Genomic DNA, 24,229 nt, shown 5'->3' with positions numbered 1-24,229 from the left:
AGGGGGGGGTGAAGAAGGGGGGGGGGTGAAGAAGGAGGGGGGGGGTGAAGAAGGAGAGGGGGGGTGAAGAAGGAGAGGGGGGGTGAAGAAGGAGGGGGGGGTGAAGAAGGAGAGGGAGAGGAGGGAGTGGGAGAGGAGACGGCGGGGGGGAAAGAGGGAGAGGAGACGGGGGGGGAAAAGAGGGAGAGGAGACGGGGGGGGGAAAAGAGGGAGAGGAGACGGGGGGGGGGGGAAGAGGGAGAGGAGATGGCGGGGGGGGGGGAAAGAGGGAGAGGAGACGGGGGGGGGGGGGGAGAAGAGGGAGAGGAGACGGGGGGGGGAAGAAGAGGGAGAGGAGACGGGGGGGGGAAAGAGGGAGAGGAGATGGCAGGGGGAAAGAGGGAGAGGAGATGTCAGGGGGGAAAAGAGGGAGAGGAGATGGCGGGGGGGGAAAAAGAGGGAGAGGAGACGGGGGGGGGGAAAAAGAGGGAGAGGAGACGGGGGTGGGGGGTGGGGGGAAGAGGGAGAAGACGGAGACGGGGAGGAGACAGAGGACAGAGACGGAGACGGGGGAAGAGGGAGAGGAGACACAGACGGACATGGGGGAAGACGGAGGGTGGGGGTACTCACTCAGTCGCTGTCTTCACCAGGCGCTCACTCTGCCGGCCCTGGTGGTTCTCCAGCAGCACCAGCCTGAAGCAGTTGGCTAACCCAGCTCCCAGGGAGTTGGCCGGGCAATCCTGTACCTCCACCAGCGAGCGATGGGCATAGTCCACCACCTGGTACCGCTCACTGCCGGGCAGATAGGGCACAGCTACATTACACCAGGTAACAGGAAGAGAACCGGATGGAGAGAGATAGAGAGAAGGAGATATAGAGAGAGAGAGATAGAGAGAAGGACCAAGAGCGAGTCGGGGAGGAAGGGAGGGAAGAGAGAGAGAGCTAGAAAAAGAGAGGGAGAGAGGGCAGGAGCGAGAGAGAGGGTGAGAGGGCAGAAGCGAGAGAGAGCAAGAGAGAGCAGGCGAGAGAGCGCAAGAGAGAAAGAGAGAGAGAGAGAGAAAAATAGTGAGAGAGCGGGCGAGAGAGAGAGAGAGAAGGCGAGAGAGAGGGAGAGAAGGCGAGAGAGAGGGAGAGAGAGAGATGGCAGGAGCAAGAGCGAGAGAGAGGGAGAGAAGGCGAGAGAGAGGGAGAGAAGGCGAGAGAGAGGGAGAGAGAGAGATGGCAGGAGCAAGAGCGAGAGAGAGGGAGAGAAGGCGAGAGAGAGGGAGAGAGAGAGAGAGGGAGAGAAGGCGAGAGAGAGGGAGAGAGAGAGATGGCAGGAGCAAGAGCGAGAGAGCGCAAGAGAGAGGGAGGGCAGGGAGAAGGAGTGAGTACGTTAGGGTTAACGAATAAAAGGAGGAAGGGAGAGGGAGGGAGGGAATGAGGAGGAAGGAAGGATAGCAGGGTTAGGGAATGGAGGAAGGAGGAGGTAATAGAGGGGGCTACCTTGAGGGAGTGAGGGAGAACCAAGAATGGGGGAGGGATGGAGGGAGGCGACGGGTGGAAGGGATGGTGTGGAGGGGAGGTAGGGACTGAGGGTGCGAGGAGAATGGGTGTGCGCCCTGGGTCTGGGAAAGCCTCACAGCCAAGTGGTCCTTCCCATCTGGAGTAGGGTTTACAGGGACAGGATGTTGAAGACTCAGTCAGACGTCTCTACAGCTCTCAAAGTTATTCCCCGGTTTCCCTCCTGGCTGGAGAGCATTTCGGAGTCACTTCCAGCACAGGAGAAGGCCACTCTGTCCATCGCATTCAATGGCAGCCTACAGGAAGAGGATGGAGACGGGGTCCGGGTAAAAGTGCGGGTCACCGCGGAGGTACTGACCTTTTCTTTGTGGTGATGAGCAGGAGGTCGTTGAAGAGGAAGAGGTAGAGAGGAGAGAGCTTGGGTTTCATTGCAAACAGGTTCCCCCGCGAGCCAATCTCCCACAATTCCCCTTGCTTCTCAAGATGGCGCTGCTGAGAGATGATGGGAATGGCCTGGAAAGAAAGGTCACGACAGGGATGGCAAGGGGGAGGGGGAGAAAGAGAGACAGGAGTCACTGGTTCACCAGCAAAATGGAACCGACGACTGCAAACACCTGCCTTCAGGTAGCGCCCGGAACCTGCCGGCTTGCGGAACAGACGCGACAAAACTGGAGGCCATTCAGCCCTGGGCGAGGAGGACTCCGGTTGCCTTCGCCATGGCACCGTCACTCAAGTCGCAGCATGCGCTGCAGCAACTCGCCATAGATCCACAAACAGCACCTTCCAAACCCACGGGCCACTTCCACCCAGAAGGCCAAGGGGCTGCAGATGCACCGGCCCACCCCCTGCAGGTTCCCCTCCGAGCCCCTCGCCATCCTGACTTGGAAATATAATCGCTGTTCTTTCAGCCAACGGTATTGAACATTTGTTTAAATAAGGATAAAAAATTGCAGCACACTGCAGTGCAGAGGGATCTGGGAGTCCTGATGCATGAATTGTATGAAGTTGGTTTGCAGGTGCAGCAAGTAACAAGGAAGGCAAATGGAATATTGTCCTCCATTGCTAAAGGGGATGGCGTTTAAAAGCAGGGAGGTTATGCTGCAGCTGTACAGGATGCTGGTGAGGCCACACCTGGAGTACTCCGTGCAGTTTTGGTCTCCTTACTTGAGAAAGGACAGACTGGTTCTGGAGGGGGTGCAAGGGGGTGCAGAGGAGGGTCACTCGGTTAATTCTGGAGTTGAGGGGGTTGCCTTATGAGGAGGGATTGAGTAGATTGGGACTATATTCATTGGAATTCAGAAGAATCTTACTGGTACATATAAAATTAGGAAGGGAGTAGATGAGATAGAAGCAGGGAGGATGTTTCCATTGTTGGGTGAAGCTAGAACTAGGAGCATAGCCTCAAAATAAGGGGGGGGGGGGGGAGCAGATTTAGGACAGAATTGAGGAGGAATTTCCTTCACCCAAAGGGTTGTGAATCTATGGAACTCCCCGCCTAGTCGAGGCCAACTCGTTGAACGTTGATGGATTTTGAAATGGGAAAGGAGTTAAGGGTCGGTTGTGAGCGGGTGGGTAAGGGGAGCTGGGTCTTACTGAATGACAGGGCGGGCCCAAGGGGCCAAATGGCCTACTCCTGCTCCTGTTTCTTATGTTCCAAATCCAGGAAGTGCTCAGGAACAACGTGGGGCTCTGATGGGACGGTGGGATAGGAAGGGTCAAGGCTTTGCTTTTTCGGAATATGGGAAGAGAGCAGTCTTTGCGAATGTCAGGGGCTGTTCAAACACCAGCCAGCAGGCGTACGGTTTCAGAACCTTGGCCTTTAGTTACCACACCTTCAGCTTGTCAAATTCCAGCTTCTTTCCGATGTGGATCATTTCCTCCATTTGCTTCATTACCCCGACTTCTCGGTTGCATTCTTCAATTATCTGGAAAGAGACGGAAGTTGTAACTCAAAACACAGGGATCGGGACAGAGCTGGCCTCTCCCTGGGAGGTAGGGAGCAGAGTCCACACAGCCAGAGGGCCGGAGGAGCCCAGTCACCAGGAAAATACAACTTGGGATCACACACACAGCAACGTCGATTTCACTGCTCGTTGGATGCTGCCTGAACTGCTGTGCTCTTCCAGCACCACTCATCCAGTATTTGGTTTTCAGCATCTGCAGTCATCGTTTTTAACTCCATTACAGTCAGGGGGCATCAGGAAGATGAGCCTTACTCTATCTCAAACTCTGTGCTGCAGGGTTTGATGGAGGTGGGGCGGGGGGTAGGTTCAGTGTAGAGGAAGCTTTACTCTGTACCTAATCCTGTGCTGTATGTGTCCTGGGAGTGTCTGATAGGGGGACAGTGTAGAGGCAGCTTTACTCTGTATCTAACCCTGTGCTGTCCCTGATTTGGTGACCATGTTTGACAGTAACTGCTGACTGTGGGCAGTGCTTTAGTGGACAGGCCTTACCTTGGAGACCAGGCCTAGAGCCTTCGAGGCCGTTTCCTCATTGACAGAACCGACTTCCGATCGCTGGAGTATGTTCTGAAGGAGACAAGAGCATCTTTAGAGCCTGGATCAACACTAAAAGCAACATGGGAGCCTACATTTTGATAGCGCCAAGGCTGTGCGCTTCATGAGCTATAATCTCAGGAAACCACAGAAAGATCCTACAAACTGCAGCGTGAAATAACAACCACAATCTGAATCTACCCCTTTTGTTTTTTTATCTAAAAAATATTCTTTCAGGGACGTGGGGGTCACTGGGTGAGGCAAGTCTTTGTTGACTATTTTCCAAATTACCCGCCCCAATCAAAGCAGTTTGGTCAGCCATGACAGACCACACTCCACAACCCTACACTCCAACCTCCACATTTCAGGGCAGCTCAGTGGTAAGGACTGCTGCCTCACAGCACCAGGGACCCAGGCCTGTGTGGAGTTTGCACATTCTCCCTGTGTCCGGGTGCTCCGATTTCCTCCCACCGCCCAGGAGATGTGCAGGTTAGGGTGGATTGGCCATGAGGCATTGTGGGGTTATGGTGATAGGGTGGGTCTGGGTGGGATGCTCTTCAGGCAGACTCGATGGGCTGAATGGCCAGGGTGTTGTCCTCGACTCTGTGCAGGTTACACAACCCATTAGGATCAATTTCACAATTCCTGGTAAGGCACACTCTTCTCCCAGCTTCCCAACCCCCACCCTCGAAGGGCCCTCTCTCTCTCTCTCCCCTCTCCACCCTCACCCCCACCGTAGAACACCCCCGCCCCCCTCCCTCATCCTCTGTGGTCTCTCTCTCTCTTTTTGTGCCCCCCGCCCACCCCGTGGGCTCTCTCCCTGCCCCTCCTCCCCTCACCCACTGTGGGTCCTCTCTCTCTCTCTCCCCCCCCCCCCCCCCACCAAGTGTGGGCCCCTCTCTCTCCCCCCTCTGGGCCATTCCCCCCTCCATTGCTGATGTCCCTCCCAGTCAGAGCTCCCCTCCCCCGAGGCCCCAGGCGTACCTCGATCAGCATCTTGATGCGTGTGATTCGCTGGAAAGGGAGCAGCAGGAAGGACATGAGGGGGAGCCTCTGGCACCTGGGCTGCTCCTGAAGACGGACAACAACGGCTGCAAATTGAGAATTCTCCTCCCTGTGGGTGGGAGAGAGAGGGTCCACAGTGAGGGTCACGGCAAGGGTCACAGTCAGGGACAGGGCCTACCCCCTCACTCTCCATGGGCCCTCCTTCTCTCTCTCTCTCTCTCCCCCCTCAACCACCACTCTGGGCCTCCCGCTCTGAGGGACAGTACAGAGCCTACCCCCCCTCACTCTCCGTGAGCCCTCTCTCTCTCTCTCTCTCTCTGAGGGACAGGGACAGTGACAGGGTGAGGGTTAGGGTCACGGTGAAAGTGAGGCCATCAGCCCATCATCTCCAGCACCCCTCCAACACACTCACAACCCCACCCCTCACAGACCTCTCACCCCCCCCCCATACACACACTGACCCATTACCCTCCTGCACCAACAATCCCTACGCCCCTCCCCAACTCCTCCAGGAGAGAGAGCGCCATCGCATTCGGAACCTGCCCCTCGATCACCAACAACAACCACCAACTGCCTTCAGATGGCGACTTCGCCATGGGTTTCCCTACAAGCAAACATCACCATCAGAGGGAATGGGGTGGACCGATAAGGGCGGCGATGAGGAGCCATTTCCTCACCCACAGAGCGGCGAGCCTGTGGAATTCATTACCACAGGGAGGAGCCGACACAAAAGCACTGAATGTATTCGAGAGACAGCTGGATATAGCCCTTGGGGTGAATGGGACCAAAGCAGGATTCGGATACTGAGTTGGACAATCAGCCATGATCGTCATGAATGGCAGGGCATGCTCAATGGGCCGAATGGTCTGCTCCTATCCTGAGAGACAGTGATGGCCAGAGAGCTCTGTTGAAGCTGGGGTTACAGAAAGAGAGAACAGGGGCTAATTTCGGGCCTGGTGGTATTGGAGGTGATCTGAATCCGCCTTGTCGTGTTAACGACAATTCAAGATGGCGGCTCACGATCACCTTCTCGAGGGGCAATAATCCCATGAATAAATGAAGAAAAAAAAACAACTTAGCTGAAACACAGTGAATCTCAGGGATAACAGCCTGCGTAGTCAGAGACTGGAACGATATCTTACATCAGTTGGCTATACTTTCTGTTCCTGGTAGAGCTGGTTACGTACATAGTCAACATACACCTGGAAATTGTGCTGGGCATGGAAATAAATTATGTCGCAGACGTCAGTTATCATGATACTCTCGTCCATTCGCTCTTCAAGATCCTTCAGGAAACTGTTTTTAAAAGACACAGGCAAAAATGATCGTCATTGCAGGTTAATATTGACCTCGCCAGGTATCTGCCAGATCAGAGGTTTCTCGCAGTTGGCTTGGGCCTACTGATCACCATGGCGACGGGGCCTAGATTTGAGGGCTCGCTTAAGGGAGGACAGCGAGTGACAATGCTACCCCAGCACTTCCATTTTTTTTTTAAAATAAAAGCCCACAAAAGACTGGAGCAGTCTCCAGGAAATCTTTCATGGTACCAGTTAGGCTGGTGCCGGTGGTAATGGCTTCACAGAGGGCAAGATGCCGAGCCATCTCTCCTTGATTCGGCAAGGAAACAGGCAAGTGTTAAAAGAATCACAGAACGGTTACTCCACGGAGGACAGCTCTCAGGTCCTTACTTTCCTCTCTGCGAGATTAATTCACCCTGATCCCACTCTCCTTTGCTCTTTCCCTAGAACACTGCGAACATTCCACTGACGTTTAGCCAATTCCCTTTTGGAAACTCGGACTGACCCTGACCTCGCCCCTATCTGCGTGCGAGGTTTCCCCTCGCGCTCCGATGTTGGATACCCCTGGGTGAGGCCTATGGTGACTGGGCCCACCTTAGTTGCCTGTGCCGTACCTTTCACTGACTTCTTTCACCCTGGCGATGCAGGAAAAGAGGGTCTTTTTGTCTCGTAAGATGATGGTGTCGTTCAGGTCCCTGCTGTTCATGAAGTGCTCAATGAGGACCTTCAGGCTGCGGAGGTAGGAGGCCTCGGACGTCAGCACCTCGAACATACTCTGCAACAAAGCACAGGCCACTGAGTCACTCCCTCCAAGGCTGATCTAATCACCGCCCTCACCTTCAGATCAGGAAGGCCAACAGCTCCAACGGGATCTTGGCTATCCTCAACTTCCTACCTCCCCCAGCCCCGCAACCCTGGATTCCCTTCCCCATTAAAAACCTGCCTCAACCTTCAAACATATTTACTAACTGAGCCTCTGTGGTAAATTCACTGTCATTAGGAATAGGAGCAGGAGGCGGCTAATCTGGCCCATCAAGCCTGCCCTACATTCAGTAAGATTACGGCTGATCTTTTTTTGTGGACTCAGCTCCACTCACCCTCACCCTTCGTTCCTTTGCTGTTCCAAAAGCTATTTATCAACATTCAACGAGGTAGCCACAACTGGGTAGGGAATTCCAGATGCACAACCCTTTGGGTGAAGATGTTCCTTCTCAATTCAGTCCGAAATCTGCTCCCCCCCCCCCCCCACCCCCGCCTTATTTAGAGACTATGCCCCCTCGATCTAGTTTCAATCATCAGTGGAAACAGCCTCTCTCCTTCCATCTTATCTATTTCCCCTCATAATTTTATACGTTTCTATAAGATCCTCCCTCATTCTTTCAAAGTCCAATGAATGTAATCCCAGTCGACTCAATCGCTCCTCATAAACCAACCGCCTTAACTGTGGAACAAACCCAGTCGATCACCTCCTCCAGTGCCAGTTTCTCAAGTAAGGAGACCAAAACTGTACATAGGACTCCACTGAAGCATGACACCTCCCTGCTTTTAAAATCCATCCCTTTAGCAATGAAGGCCCTCAAAATAAATTCCCCCTCATCTCGGTCTTAAAAGTTTGAATCAGAAGTCACCAGATAATAGTCCAACAGGTTTATACGTTAGGGCCCGGGTGTCCTTGGAGAAGGAGCACGCGGTGTCCACCAACACCCTGGAGTTGTTCAGGGAGAGGTGGGCGCCGCAGGGAGTGGAGTGCATTATTTCCCCCTCCAACTCTATTTTGATTTAGTCCCTCCCCTTCACTGTTTTGATCACACAGCATTGCCCTTTGATGTGAAGGGCAGTGCTTGTCACTGGCCACTCGGGTGTTTCCTATCTTCCTGGTGGTGGAAATTGAATAAAGATTCGTGCACCTTGTGTCTCACACCTGCACACACACACCATGGGTTAAAAAAAAAATAGTCCAACAGGTTTATACGAAATCACAAGCGCTGCTCCTGCATTGAGATTACGTCTGGCCCAGCCAAGGGGAAAACAACTTTTCCAGAACAACTGTGTCGAGTCCTCTAGGAATCCAAATGTCCTTCTGAACCCCAATGAGTACAGTTTGAAAATAGTTGCCTCCATTACTGTTTGGATACAGAGTAAACCCCCCTCTGCTAATTTAAACCAACACCACCGAAGAGATTCATCCTGTGTAGTAATCTGTTAAAATTCGAGAGGAACAGAACTAGCCCAAAAGTCACTATTTAAAGTAAAAATTAACACCTTTATTCTTTAAGTCTAACAGAGAATATTAACTAACAACGATTTCCAACTCCTTTAACTTAAGCCTGTCTTTTACCTCCCGCTCCCCAGAACTAGTTTTTGATTTATGAAACAAGAAAATCACGTTTCAAAACCAGTCAGCTTTGCCAAATCTCCTTTGGAGATTCTCTCCAGGTTGGTTGTGATGTTCTGTTGCACAGACATCTTCCATAGACAGGTACCTCTCGGAGAGCTCTTAAACTAGTAGACTACATGTATTGGTCTTTTGGTAGTTCTCCCTCAACTGTTCAAAAATGTACCCCATTTCATTGGTTTTAACATTATCATAATACTAAATTCAAACTTGATTGGAGTTTGGTATCTTGGGGCATAATTTAAATGGATTGGCTAAATTTGAATTTATTTTTGTCGCGTGGCAACCCGCCTACTGCTAGCTGTTTCGACCGCAATGTTACACTGTTACCTTGTTCAGAGCACTTTGTGCTTTGTCAGGCAGCCCTTGCTAGCTTTTCAACTCCCTTTAAGTTACAGTACACCTCTACACCTTTGTAACAACTACCTAGGAACAGTCAACACCGAAAGCACATAAATAATGGTGAATGACACAAGTTCGGTTCAAGGTGTTGGCTTTAAGAAACATCTGAAAAGAATTGGAGTTCGGTTTATCAAGTGACACCACCACACGAGTACTGGGTACAACGTCACCAACACACGCCACGCTTTCAGGTACAAAGTAAAAAAATCTTTAGGTATGAAAGAAAAAGAGAAAATAAAGAAAAACGTTATACTAAGTGTATCTGTAATGCAGTGTAAGTAAGGCTACAGCCCTTTCTATAAAAAGGGGAGAGACAGAGGGGTTTAGGGAGAGATTTCCAGAGGGCGGGGCCTCAGTCAATGAGAGAATATTTCAAATTGACAAGTGCTGGAGAGACCAGATACCGAAATACTGTCATCCCCTTTTTTAACCCCCTCGCCGGTTCTGGTACCCCCCGATTATTTTTATACTGGAAATGTTTCACGTAAACTGGTCACGTTGTTATTGCACCCACTCGCCAGCAGAGGCGCTGCTGCACTACTGGTGAGAAAACTGACGAGTACGGAGATTTGAGGGCTGTTGGACCAGAGGAGGTGACATAATGAGGGAGCATGGGGTGTGATGAGAATTTTTAAATCAAGGCACTGATTTAAATGGAGGCAAATACAATAGGGGGCATTTAAGGGGCTTTCAGATAAGCACATGAATATGCAAGATTTAGCAGGATATGGGGCAAGGACAGGTAGAAAGGATTAGTTTAAATTTGGCCTCAGGTTCAGCACAGCATGGTGGGCCGAAGGGCCTGTTGCTGTGCTACAGAGCCAGGGGGTCAGCAGTGCAGAGTTGACCAATGAAATGCAGTCTCTATTTTAAAAGGTCAATATCTGGCCCCCTTCAGCCCATCTACCTGAACTACCTCCATCTCACCTTCCCCTTGTCCAACCATAACCCCACAGCAAATGCCTCTCGTCCTCAGCCATGAGGTAACTATGCTGCGCCGCCATTTTCTCACCGGTAGCACAGCAGCGCCTCTGCTGGCGAGAGGGCGCGGTTACAGCGTGACCTGTTTACATGGAACGTTTTCCAGTATAAAAATAACTGGAAAAAAGGGATGGCAATATTTCAGATAATGAATAGGTCGATAAAAATCTGCGGAAGGCAGTGTGGGAGATGAGAGACACGGGATTTTTCGCATGAATAGCATCTTTTAAGGATGGTCTCAGAAACTCTAGTTTCAATTCGGCCCTCTTTCATCCCAAAATGCTTAACCTTCACTAACAAGAGTAGTCATTCATCAGACTGTCACGCAAGGCCCAATAAACTATGAATGACAGTAAATCCTTGTTGAAGAGAAACGGGTCTTCATCGCTGACCTTCAAACCTTAATCCCTGCCAATAAGCGCTGCTGTGTCCAAAAGATCTTTGATCACATTCCCATCGTTATTAAGATCACTGACTTAAAAAAAAATACGCTTCAACAAGACGGTCGAAGGCAAACCATTGCCTTGATATAGTGCCACCCGAGACCGTCCCACTGAAGCACCCATCAGTCCTGTGATGGAGGAAAACAGGGTGTGGCCATTTTTGCACAGCAAGATCCCACTACCAACTCACTTCCTTTCAGACCCAAGAAGGGAAAATGACAAACAAATAATCGTCACGTTGCTTAAGGGGCTAACTGTCGGCCCAGGGGTGGGGGGGGGAGGGGAGGGGGGGAAAAGGATGGCATAGGAGAGCTTCCCTGCTCCCCCTTCACCCTTCCCAAATAGCGGCCATGGGATCTTACCCATCCATCCCACTGACCGGCCCAGCTCTCGGTTTAGGCTCATCTCCGGCCCCCTAACACGGGGTCAGGGGAGGGGAAGGGGAGCTAGACATTGTAGACGGTACAAACGATCTCAAAAGGAAATCCTGGTGAGCCATGGAGGGATTAATCCAGCCATTGCTTGAAGGTTTGCTCTGTCTCAAATTAAACTGCCGGAGAAATGCTCACGAGAGGTTTGCTCGACATGGAGTGCATCCTTCTGTCTCCGCAGTGCTCCTGCCTCGTCTACCCTTCCTAGATTGGGAATTCCTAAGTCGGACACAGGGATATTTCCCACTTGGCGATGCCAATGGGATCTCCTACAGAGTTGGCATCAAGGCCTAGCAGAGGGACGGAAATGCACCAAAGGGCTCACTCATGACGACTGCCCAATTCAGTCTGGCCTCCCGGCGACAGTAGGCCCGGAGTCTGGCCTCCCGGCGACAGTAGGCCCGCAACCCAGACCCTTGGCGGCAGGAGACCTGGAGCCTGGCCTCTTGGCGACAGTAGGCCCAGAGCCCGGACCCTTGGCGGCAGGAGACCTGGAGCCTGGCCTCTTGGCAACAGTAGGCCCGGACCCTTGGCAGCAGGAGACCTGGAGCCTGGCTTCTTAGCGACAGTAGGCCCACAGCTCCGATGCTGCCACGGGAGCGGAACCAGGGTCTCCTGGGGCAACTCCATCTTCATTGCTGTTCTTGGGCAGGACCTCCTTGAGGCCCACAACACCTTGCAGAATCCCTGAAGCCTAGTTTGAACCGAAGGTAACCGCTTTACTTGAGTCACTTCTTTTTATCCTTATCGTACCTCAAAAGTGGCACAAAATATCTTTAAGATATATAGCGACAATCAAGAACTAGATACGCGTGTTTATAGACACAAATAGAAACTTGGGCACGGCCACAGAGTATTGCTGTGAGGAATCCTGTAGTCCAATAGCCAGCAAACTTCTGGTTAACACCCACGGATTTGTGCCCGACACACTTCCTCTGAGTGTAAGGATGTAGGCAAAGGGAGAAATTGAGGGGGGTCAGGAGGGGTAGGTAGAGAATTGGACAGGATGGCACAATCAGATCAGCTATTAGGATAGCAGAGAAACGGAATGGAGGCAACAAGGGGCTGAATGCTCCCCATTCCAACTCCTGTGTGTTGAATTCCATCTTCACAGGGCTCCTAAGTTATCTCTACCCACCCCAGAGTTTGTAGCTCAGGGTCATACGAAGGTGAGAACACAAGAACCAGGAGCAGGCCGTTCGGCCCTTCAAGCCTGCTCCGCCATTCAATAAGATGGTGGCTGATCGTTTTGTGGCCTCAGCTCCACTTAACCCTTCCCCTCGCTCTAACCCTTAATTCCTTCGTTGGTCAAAAAATATCCAACACAGCTTTAAAAGCATTTACTGAAGTAGCGGTCAACGACTTCCCTGGGCGGGGAATTCCATAGATTCCCAACCCTCTGGGTGAAGAAGTTCCATCTCAATTCCGTCCTAAATCCGCTCCCCCTAATTTCGAGGCTATGCCCTCTTGTCCCAGATGCACCCGCCAGTAGGAAACGTCCTCTATTTCTATCTTATCTATTCCCTTCATAACTTTATACGTTTCTATAAAGATCCTCCCCTCATTTCTCCTAAATTCCAACGAATGGAATCCCAGTCTCTCGCCCATAAATCCCCTCAACTCCCGGCGCTCGAGCGAGAATGTTTCCCCTACCTCCTCCCCAACACCCCGTGCCCCTCCCGCACTCCCGCCATCCCTCCTCACCTCCTGGAGCCTGCATTCCCGCTGGCTCAGGTCGTTCAGAATCCCACTCTGCCGCACTGCGTTCAGGTTCTGCCACAGGGAAACCACCAGGGCCTGCAGCCTCGGAGTCTGGAGGGAGGCGGAGTCGCCGTCAGGAACCAGGGGGATGCTCTCGTAGGCGTAATCCTCGCTGGTCTTGCTGGAGTCTCGCATCAGGGTCTGCCGTTTAATCTCCTTCTTGATCACGGTCTCCCTGTACGTTTGGTACAAAGGTTCTAGAACCAAGGGGTGGGGGCGGGGAATAGGGAAGTCAGGTCAATCACGGCCATAGTGGATCGTCTCAAATACCACGGCAACACGACCTTTCACCATCTGCACTCGGGCGTGTACTGGGCGGGAAGGCCAGCGCCTGGCCCAGGCAGCACAGACTGCGCTGGCTAGGCCATGCCCAATGCATGGAGGTAGGCCGCATTCCAAAGGATATCCTCAGTGGAGAGCTCGCAGCCGGGAACAGACCCACTGGGTGTCCCCATCTGCACCACAAGGGACATGAGAGTGTTTGATATCGTTACAGAGCCCGGGGAAAGGCTTGCAGCTGACTGCACGAGATGGAGAAGCCCCCTGGACCGACACCTCAAAACAGGGGGAAGGAGGCTGGTGAGCACTGCAGCAGACAAGCGAGCACACAGGAAGGAGTGCAGCAACTCTGGCAGATATAGAGTCAGAGTGATATACAGCATGGAAACAGACCCTTCGGTCCAACCCGTCCATGCCAACTAGAAATCCCAACCCAATCAAGTCCCACCTGCTAGCACCCGGCCTATATCCCTCCAAACCCTTCCTATTCATATATCCATCCAAATGCCTCTTAAATGTTGCACTTGTACCAGTCTCCATCACTTCCTTTGGCAGCTCATTCCATACACGTACCACCCTCTGCGTGAAAAGTTGCCCCTTAGGTCTCTCTTGTATCTTTCCCCTCTCACCCTAAACATATCCCCTCTAGTTCTGGACTCCCCCACCCCAGGGAAAAGACTTTGCCTATTTACCCAATCCATGCCCCCCCTCATGATTTTATAAACCTCTATTAGGTCACCCCTCAGCCTCCGGCGCTCCAGGGAAACCAGCCCCAGCCTGTTCAGCCTCTCAACCAAGATCAATGACCACATACAGATGTGACCCTTGTGACCAGGACTGTCACTCCAGCGTTGGTCTCTTCAGTCACAACGGACGTTGCTTCAGGGAAGCAGAAAGCTAGAGCAACGCTGCTGCAACCCATGGTCAGCCATGACCGAGAGGGGCCCCACCCACCCTCGGGAACTGAGTGCCCACCCAATGTACCTGCTGCCACACATGCCCTTTGCCTCCTACCCCCCCCCCCCCCCCCCCCCCAATAAGAAAGGGGTAGATCATTTAACCCTTCGGGTTTGGTCCATGATGCAGTCAGAATATGCCTGAGGCAACTATGGCCTCAATTCCCCGTGATCCTCCCCCCCCCCCCCCCGGCCTCCTTCTCAATGACAAATCCCTCTACCTCAGTCCTGGAACATATTCTCCCCACCAGGAAGGACGTCCAAGATAGAAAGATAAACATCTTCCTCAACTCCAGTGTAAAGCCTTTAGTTTGAAAGCATTTTTTAAGTTTTTAAGACTCCCCTCCCACTCACCCCACACCAGGGGCAACATCCTTCAGTCATCTCCTCTGCGCTCCCCCTCACTCCCCGCCAAACCCCAAAGTCTTAATGCTTCAATAGGATCCTCGCGCATTCTTCCAAGCTCCCACAGGAGCGTAGGCCCGACCACCCTTCCTCACACAGAGTCCTACAGCACAGAAACAGACCCTTCGTACACGCTGACCAGATATCTTAAATTAATCTCGTTCCATTTGCCTGCGTCAGGCCCATTATCCCCCTAAACCCTTCCTATTCATAGACCCATCCACGTGCCTTTTAAATGCTGTAATTGTACCAGCCTCCACCACTTCCTGTGGTAGCTCATTCCATACACGTACCACCCTCTGCATGAAAAGGTTGCTCGTTAGGTTCCTTTTAAATGTTTTCCCTCTCACTTTAAACCTATGCCCTCTAGTTCTTGACTCACCTACTCTGGGGGGAAAAGACTTTGCCTTTTTACCCTATCCGTGCCCCTCATAATTTTATAAACCTCTATAAGGTCACCCCTCCCAGCCTCCGATGCTCCAGGGAAAACAGCCCCAGCCTGTTTAGCCTCTCCCTGTAGCTCAGATCCTCCAACCCTGGCAACATCCTTGTAAATCTTTTCTGAACCCTTTCAAGTTTCACAACATCTTTCCGATAGGAAGGAGACCAGAATTGCACACAATATTCCAACAGTGGCCTAACCAATGTCCTGTACAGCCACAACATGACCTCCCAACTCCTGTACTCAATACTCTGACCAATAAAGGAAAGCATACCAAACGCCTTCTTCACTATCCTATCGACCTGCGACTCCACTTCCATGGAACTATGAACCTGGACTCCACGGTCTCTCTGTTCAACAACATTCCCCAGGACCTTACCATTAAGTGCATAATTCCTGCTCGGATTTGTCTTTCTTAAATGCAGCACCTCACGTTTATCTGAATTAAACTCCATCTACCACTCCTCAGCCCATTGGCCCATCTGGTCCAGATCCCATTGTAATCTGTGGTAACCCTCTTCGCTGTCCACTACACCTCCAATTTTGGTGTCATCTGCAAACTTACTAACTGTACCTCTTATGCTCGCATCCAAATGATTTTTGTAAATGACAAAAAGTAGAGGGCCCAGCACCGATCCTTGTGACACTCCACTGGTCACAGGCCTCCAGTCTGAAAAACAACCCTCCACCACCACCCTCTGTCTTCTACCTTTGAGCCAGTTCTGCACTGAAATGGCTGGAAAAGCTCAGCGACCGCTCTTGGAGAAAGAGCGGAGTTCATGTTTCAGGGTCCGGTGACCCTTCCTCAGATCTGATGGTAACTGCAAAATAGTTCGGTTTTATGCAGAAGGTGCAGGGGGGTGGGGGGGAAGAGAAGGGGGTAAGGAGTAAACAATAGGTGGAGATAAAGCCCAAAGACTGAGAAAAGAACAGTTGGCCACACAAAGAAGTGGATAACACTCCTTGGAGAATAAATAGCCGCTAATAAGGACTATCAGGAGTTAACAATGGGCTGTGTGCAATAGCAGACTCTGCGATAACAAGGTCTGGCATGTGGGGGGGGTTGGGTAAGGATGTGGGAGATAGTGCCTCACATTGCTGAACTCAATACGGAGTCTGGAACCTTCCTGGAGTACGGCATACAGTTTTGGTCTCCCTGCCTGAGAAAGGATGTACGTGGCGCTGGAGAGGGTGCAGAGGAAGATCACTGGGAGTTGAGGGGGTCGGCTTATGAGGAGAGACTGGGACTATATTCATTGAAATTTAGAAGTCAGAGTACTGAGTACAGGAGTTGGGAGGTCATGTTGCGGCTGTACAGGATATTGTTTAGGGCCCTGTTGGAATATTGTGTGCAATTCCGGTCTCCTTCCTATCGGAAAGATGTTGTGAAACTTGAAAGGGTTCAGAAAAGATTTACAAGGATGTTGCCAGGGTTGGAGGATTGGAGCTACAGGGAGAGACTGAACAGGCTGGGGCTGTTTTCCCTGGAGCGTCAGAGGCTGAGGGGTGACCTTATTGAGGTTTACAAAATTATGAGGGGGCATGGATAGGATAAATAGGCAAAGTCTTTTCCCTGGGGTGGGGGAGTCCAGAACTAGAGGGCATAGGTTTAGGGTGAGCGGGGTAAGGTATAAAAGAGACCTGAAGGGCAACTTTTTAACACAGAGGGTGGTACGTATATGGAATGAGCTGCCAGAGGATGTGCTGGAGGCTGGTACAATTGCAACATTTGAGGCATTTGGATGGGTATATGAATAGGAAGGGTTTGGAGGGATATGGGCCGGGTGCTGGCAGGTGGGACTAGATTGGGTTGGGATATCTGGTCGGCATGGACGAGTTGGACTGAAGGGTCTGTTTCCGTGCTGTACATCTCTATGACTCTAAAGTATGGGGGTGAGGGAGAAGGAAATGTATTAAATGATGAAGGGAATAGATAAGCTGGAAGCAGGGCAGTTATTTCTGCTAGGGTGCGAAACTAGATTGGGGGGCACAGCCTCAAAATAAGGGGGGGAGCAGATTTGGGACAGAGTTGAGGAGCAACTTCCTTCACCCAAAGGGTTGTGAATCTGTGGAATTCCCTGCCGAGGGAAGCAGTTGGGACTACCTCGTTGAATGTTGAAAGAGAGATTTTTTTGAACATTAAAGGAATCAAGGGCTTATGTTGAGCAGGGTAAGTGGAGCTGTGTCTATTTAAAAGGTCAGTCATGACCTTATTGATGGGCTCCATGCACCAGACGGCCTACTCCAGCTCCTATTCCCCACGTTCTCACGACAGGCCGGGTGTACGAGGAAAGACTGGATTGGTTGGGATTATATTCGCTGGAGTCTAGATGAACAAGGGGGTGGGGAATTCACCCAGAGCAGCCTGTGGAATTCTCTGCCGTGGAAAGCCATTGATGCCCAACTACTGAATATTTCTAAAGGAGTTAGATACAGTTGTCTGGGGGGGGGGGGGGGGGGGGGGGGGGGGGGGGGGGGGGGTGGAGGGGTTAAGGGATCAAAGGGTGTGGGGGCAGGGCGGAGGGAGAAAGCAGGATGGGATGATCAGCCACGATCACACGGAACAGCAGCAGGCTTGGTGGGCCGAATGGCCCACTGCTGCTCCTGTTTCTTTCGTGTCAGCGTGAGGGGTGATGGAGACAGATTCAACAGGGAGGCTCAAAACGGGAGCAGTACTGGAACGCTGCAGAGGCCTAACAGCGAGTGAGCCAGCCCCAGCACGACGGGCCAAATGGCCTGTCATTTCCAAATCCAGGAGCCGCCAGCTGTTAAATAGATATTTCAATAAAATAGGGAAAAGGACAAGAGAGTGAGATGCGGGGGGGGAATGGAGAGAGAGAGGGGGCTGATGCTGTACAAACAGGTTCAGAATGAACTCTGTGACTGGCAGATAAATTCCAATCTTTATTAACAATTTAATAAAGATCTGTAAAATATTTTTAATCATGAAGCCATGGTCTGGTTGACACTGGCTGGAGAAATGAGCCTCCCCATGGTGAGAGACCATGTTACTTGGGGGTACAAAGGAAAGCGTGGGCAGGGGACAATTAGAAGGGAGGTGCAGACAGACACATGATCCGGAACCTTCCGTTAAAGTTCACCTTTGTTCTGTTTCTGTTTGCGGAGTCTGCTTTCAGCATCAGTTTCCAAAATGCACTCGGGGTGTCTCCCCGTTAGCACAAAGTCCTCTCTCACATCCTTCACTTTCTCAAACAAACAAACAAACAAACAAACAATCATAGGATCCCGACAGTACGGAAGCAGGCCGTTCAGCCCGTTGAGACCACACCGACCCGCTAAAGACACGCCTTAAACGTTGCCAACGTACCTCCTTCCACCACCTCCACTGGCAGTGTGTTCCAGGCACCCACCACCCTCTGTGTGAAAACTGTCCCCCCATTTCTCCCCTAAACTTACCCCCTCTCACCTTGAACCTGTGTTCTCCTGTAGTTGAGCCCTCCACCCTGGGGGAAAAGCCTCTGACTATCCACCCTATCCATGCCTCTGGTTAAAAATCACCCAACACCAGGTTATAGTCCAATAGGTTTATTTGGAAGCACTAGCTTTCAGAGCGCTGCTACAATCACCTGATGAAGGAGCGGTGCTTTGAAAGCTAGTGCTTCCAATTAAACCCATTGGACTACAACCTGGTGTTGGGTGATGTTTAACTCTGTGCACTCCAGTCCAACGCCAGCATCTCCAAATCATGTCTACCTCTGGTAATTTTGTAGATCTCTATCAGATTGCCCCTCAACCTCTGCCTTTCCAGTGAAAATAATCTGAGTTGAGCCAACCTCTCCTCATAAATAAAGTCCTCCAATTCTGGTAAACCTTCTCTGTGACACAGAGTCTAGAGTCATAGAGATGTACAGCATGGAGACAGACCCTTCGGTCCAACCTGTCCACGCCGAACAGATATTCTAACCCAATCTAGCCCCACCTGCCAGCACCTGGCCCATATCCCTCCAAACCCTTCCTATTCATATACCCATCCAAATGCTTCTTAAAATATTGCAATTGTACCAGCCTCCACCACATCCTCTGGCAGCTCATTCCATACACGTACCACCCTCTGCGTGAAAAGGTTGCCCCTTTTATATCTTTCCCCTCTCACCCTAAACCTATGCCCCTCTATTTCTGGACTCCCCGTCCCCAGGGAAAAGACTTTGTCTAGTTATCCTATCCATGCCCCTCATAATTTTGTAAACCTCTATAAGGTCACCCCTCAGCCTCCGACGCTCCAGGGGAAACAGCCCCAGCCTGTTCAGCCTCTCCCTGTAGCTCAGATCCTCCAACCCTGGCAACATCCTTGTAAATCTTTTCTGAACGACATCTCCAAAGCCATCACCTCCTTCTGGTAGTGTGGCGACCAGAACTGCACGCAGTATCCCATATGCTGCCTAAAGTTTTATACACTGTAACGCAACTTGCCACCTTTTATATTCAATGCCCCGAATGGCATCATACCTTCATGGCCATTTCACCCATCCGTCTTGTGGACCTGTACATCCAAATCCCTCTCTACGTCAATGAGCACCAAGGGCCCCCTGTCTCTCTGCCAACAGGTCTGTATTGCCTCTTCATTGAAACACTCAATGTCAAAGCAGAGCAGGCCGACCGACCTCCCAAGGCAAAAGTGAGGACTGCGGACGCTAGAGATTAGAGTCGAGAGTGCGGTGTTGGAAGGGCACAGCAGGTCAGGCAGCAGGAGAATCGATGTTTCGGGCAAAAGCCCTTCATCGGGAATGATTGACCTTCCAAGGCTGCTTCACAGTTTAATAGGATCACATCCGAACATCCAGTACCCTCTCTCTCCCCTTCAATTCCCTCCTCAGGCGACTCTGTGGAGTTTGCACATCCTCCCCATGTCTGCGTGGGTTTCCTCCCACAGTCCAAAAAACGTGCAGGTTAGGTGAACTGGCCATGCTAAATTGCCCGTAGTGTTAGGTGAAGGGGTAAATGTAAGGGAATGGGTCTGGGTGGGTTGCGCTTCACTGGGTCGCGCTTCAGTGGGTCGGTGTGGACTTGTTGGGCTGAAGGGCCTGTTTCCACACTGTAAGTAATCTCATCTAAAAAAAACCAAAACTAGGAAATCTGACACGTTCTCAAAACTCCACCACCCCCCATCTCAGATTCTTCAGTTAATTATCTTCCTACCGGACCCCCTTGATTATGAACTTCCCGCCAACGGAAGCAGTCTCTCCCTAACCACACCTTGGGATTTAAAACACCCCGATTAAGTCAGTCAGGTACGTAGCTCATAGGAAGTGGAGTCACAGGTAGAGGGGGGAGGAGGGAGGGGGTTAAGGTGGCGTTTGAGATGTTCGCCTCCATTGCTTGGTCCACTGGGTAGAGAGAGTTGGGATGTCATGTCACGGTGGTACAGGGCGTTGGTGAGTTTTGGAGGAATACAGGCCAGGAGCAGGCAGCTGGGACTAGTTTAGGTAAAAACAATGACTGCAGATGCTGGAAACCAGATTCTGGAGTAGAGTGGTACTGGAAAAGCACAGCAGTTCAGGCAGTATCCGAGGAGTGTGAAGGGCTTTTGCCCGAAATGTCGATTTTACTGCTCCTCAGATACTGCCTGAACTGCTGTGCTTTTCCAGCACCACTCTACTCTAGAGCTGGGACTAGGTTAGTTTGGGATTATGGTTGGGGTGGGCTGGTTGGGCCGAAGAGTCTGCTTCCGTGCTGTTTGGCTCTACAAGTCTCCCTGTAGCTCTCTATGCTCCGCGGAGAGATATCCCAGCTTCCCCACGCTCTCTTCATGTCCCTGGTCACTCCGATGGACCAGAATTCACATCTTTCTCAAGTAGAGGTGGTCACAATTCTCCAAGTAGGGCTTCCCACAATGAGGACTGTCATTCCACAGCCACCCTGTACTGTACTGTCAGCATCTACCAATTCCCTTTCCTCAGATATCCCACAATGCAATCGTTACTCAATGTTTACCGCTCTCAAATTGGGATTCCCAGTTGGTCAAGTTCCGATTGCCGGTCTTCACGTCACTACGATAAAAGGAGAGATGAAACAGTTGTCATTAGCGGTCCAATCCATCTGAATTATTACACGTCTCCAACGCACACCATGGTTAAAGGGAAGGCCTTCGTTCACAAACTGTTGTCAACACGTCACAGCAGCAGAGTCACAGAGTCAGACAGCACGGAAACAGACCCTTCAGTGCCACCCGTCCACGCCAACCAGATTTCCAAAATTAATCCAGTCCCATTTCCCAGCATTTGGCCCGTATCCCTCTAAACCCTTCCTATCCAGATACCCATCCAGATGCTTTTTAAATGCTATAATTGTACCAGCATCCACCACTTCCTCTGGCAGCTCATTCCATACACGTACCACCCTCTGCGTGAAAAAAAGTTACCTCTCGAGCCCCTTTTAAGTCTTTCCCCTCTCCCCTTAAACCTACGCCCTCTAGTTTTGGACTGCCCTACCCTGGGGAAAAGACCTTGTCTATTCATCCTATCCATGCCCCTTATGATTTTATAAACCTCTATAAGACCATAAGACATAGGAGTTGAAGTAAGGCCGTTCGGCCCATCGAGTCCACTCCGCCATTCAATCAGGGCTGATGGGCATTTCAGCGCCACTTACCTGCACTCTCCCCGTATCCCTTAATTCCTTGCGAGATTAAGAATTTATCAATCTCTGCCTTGAAGACATTTAACATCCCGGCCTCCACTGCACTCGGTGACAATGAATTCCTCAGGCCCACTACTCTCTGGCCGAAGAAATGTCTCTCATTTCCGTTCTAAATTGACCCGCTCTCATTCTAAGGCTATGCCCATGGGTCCTAGTCTCCTCGCCCAACAGAGACAACTTCCCAGCATCCACCCTTTCTAAGCCATGAATTATCTTGTATGTTTTTATTACATCTCCCCTCAACCTTCTAAACTCTAATGAATACAATCCCAGGATCCTCAGTTGTTCATCGTATGTTAGGCCTACCATTCCAGGGATCATCCGTGTGAATCTCCGCTGGACACGCTCCAGTGCTAGTATGTCCTTCCTGAGGTGTGGGGCCCAAAATTAGACAATATTCCAAATGGGGCCTAACCAAAGCTTTATAAAGTTTCAGTAGCACATTGCTGCTTTTACATTCCAACCCTCTTGAGATAAAACCCTCTATAAGGTCACCCCTCAGCCTCCAACACTCGAGGGAAAACAGCCCCAGTTTGTTCAGCCTCTCGCTATAGCTCAAACCCTCCAACCCTGGCAACATCCTTGTAAATCTTTTTCATGCAGAGGGTGGTACGTGTATGGAATGAGCTGCCAGAGGAAGTGGTGGGGGCTGGTACAATTGCAACAGTTAAAAGGCATCTGGATGGGTATATGAATAGGAAGGGTTTAGAGGGATATGGGCCGGGTGCTGGCAAAATGGGATTAGATTAATTTAGGATATCAGGTCAGCATGGACGGGTTGGACCGAAGGTTCTGTTTCTGTGTTGTATGACTCCATGAGACTGAAAGAGTTGTGCCCAGTACAGCCTGGAGTCAGGGCCCAGTGTGGACTGGAGGCTAAATGCTGGTGTGGACTGGGGTGGAAGGGTTGCAATTCTGAACTTCTCATTTTCGTACGATCAGGATTGCTGGATTTTTCATTTCTTTATTTTTCTAATCTTTATTTCCTCCCCCCCTCCAGTTGAAGAATCTGTACCCAGGGACCCTGGATCCAAGATGGCAGCCGTATGTAGCGAGTTGTAAACTTTTCGCTGCACTGATTGGAGGACGTGCATGTAACAATAAAGCTCATTCCATCCAGCGACATCAACGCCAGAAAAGTCCGGGAATTTCGCCCGTGAAGGACGGCAGAATAGAGAGATCGCTTTGCGGCCCTGCGAGGAGAGTTGGACAGGAAGTGATCTCACCTGCTCTCTACAATCTCCAGATGGGCCTCATAAACGTCATGTCGTGAACCATCATCAAGAGCTGCCAAGAACAATAACGTGTTAAAGCAACATGGCACAATATTATGAGACAGATTCAGACCGTCAACCCTTTCTCTCCCTCAGACATTAAATGTCTAAGACTAGGGAGCGGGTGTTTAAGGTGAGAGGGGGCAAGTTCAAAAGGAGATGTGAGGGGCAAGTTCTGTTTTTGACACAGAGTCTGGAACGTGCTGCTAGGAGCGGTGGTGGAGGTAGATATGATAGGGTAGTTTAAGGGGCTTTTAGATAAGTACATGAGTATGAAAGGAATGGGGGGGGGGGGGGGGTTATAGACCAAGGGCAGGCAGAGGGGATTCATTTTGGAAGGTCAAATTTGAATGCAGAATACAGGGTTAAAGGCAGTAGTCTTGGCAATGTGGAGGAACAGAGGGGTCTTGAGGTCCATGTCCATGGATCTCTCAAAGTTGCCACCCAGATTGGTAGGGTTGTTAAGTAGTCGTATGGTGTGCTCGCTTTCATTAGTAGGGGGATTGAGTTTAAGAGCCGTGAGGTTATGTTGCAGCTCTATAAGAGCCCTGGTTAGACCACCCTTGGAATACTGTGTTCAGTTCTGGTCACCTCATTATAGGAAGGATGTGGAAGCTTTAGAGAGGGTGCAGAGGAGATTTACCAGGATGCTGCCTGGACTGGAGGGGATGTCTTATGAAGAAAGATTAGGATTCCCCTACAGTGTGGAAACAGGCCCTTTGGCCCAAGCAGTTCACCCCGACCCTCCGAAGAGTAACCCACCCAGACCCACTTCCCTAATGCACCTAACACTACGGGCAATTTAGCATGGCCAATTCACCTAACCTGCACATATTTGGACTGTGGGAGGAAACCGGTGCACCCGGAGGAAACCCACACAGACACGGGGAGAATGTGCAAACTCCACACAGACAGTTGCCCGAGGCTGGAATCGAACCTGGAACCCTGGCGCTGTGAGGCAGCAGTGCTAACCACTGAGCCACCGTGCCGCCCTAAAGGTTGAGGGAACGAGGGCTTTTCTCATTGGAGTGAAGAAGGATGAGAGGTGACTTGATAGAGGTGTACAGGACAATGAGAGGAAAGCCAAAGACATTTCCCAGGGCAGAAATATCAATCACGAGAGGGCATAATTTTAAAGATAAGTGGAAGAAGGTTTAGGGGTAGGATCTTTATACACAGAGTGCTGGGTACATGGAACACACTGCTGGCATTGTTGTAGAGTCAGAGACATTAGGGACATTTAAGCGACTCTTGGATAGGCACATGGAAGATAGTAAAATGAAGGGGATGTAGGTTAGTCTGATCTTAGAATAGGATAAAAGGCCGGCATAACAGAGGGCCGAAGGGCCTGTATTGTGCTGTACTGTTCTACGTTCTAGAAGGGATTACTTGCTTTTGGCGTCAGGAACAGCACAACATGGTGGGCCGAACAGCCTGCTCCTGTGTTGTACTGCTTGATGAATGTATGTCCAGACAGGGGAGATCTATCCTCCATTTGCTGCCCTGATCTGGACTCTGAGCCA

At 51.0% G+C, this 24,229-nt stretch overlaps 1 protein-coding gene across 1 annotated transcript in view; it reads right to left on the bottom strand.

The window, feature by feature from the left end:
- Positions 1–579: 579 nt before the first annotated feature.
- The window catches only part of LOC140492495 (rho guanine nucleotide exchange factor 19-like), a 29,650-nt gene continuing 6,000 nt past the window's right edge, over positions 580–24,229 (bottom strand). Inside the window, 11 exon segments of the mRNA XM_072591385.1 lie at positions 580–771; positions 1,841–1,995; positions 3,315–3,407; positions 3,936–4,010; positions 4,962–5,091; positions 6,125–6,141; positions 6,143–6,278; positions 6,895–7,055; positions 12,637–12,890; positions 20,728–20,783; positions 22,659–22,719. Of these exon segments, the coding sequence (XP_072447486.1) occupies positions 606–771; positions 1,841–1,995; positions 3,315–3,407; positions 3,936–4,010; positions 4,962–5,091; positions 6,125–6,141; positions 6,143–6,278; positions 6,895–7,055; positions 12,637–12,890; positions 20,728–20,783; positions 22,659–22,719 (1,304 nt within the window). The 3' untranslated portion in view covers positions 580–605.

This window comes from Chiloscyllium punctatum, chromosome 21, assembly GCF_047496795.1.
Source record: "Chiloscyllium punctatum isolate Juve2018m chromosome 21, sChiPun1.3, whole genome shotgun sequence".
Lineage (NCBI taxonomy): Eukaryota > Metazoa > Chordata > Chondrichthyes > Orectolobiformes > Hemiscylliidae > Chiloscyllium > Chiloscyllium punctatum.
This window is presented reverse-complemented; position numbering and strand designations above follow the sequence as displayed.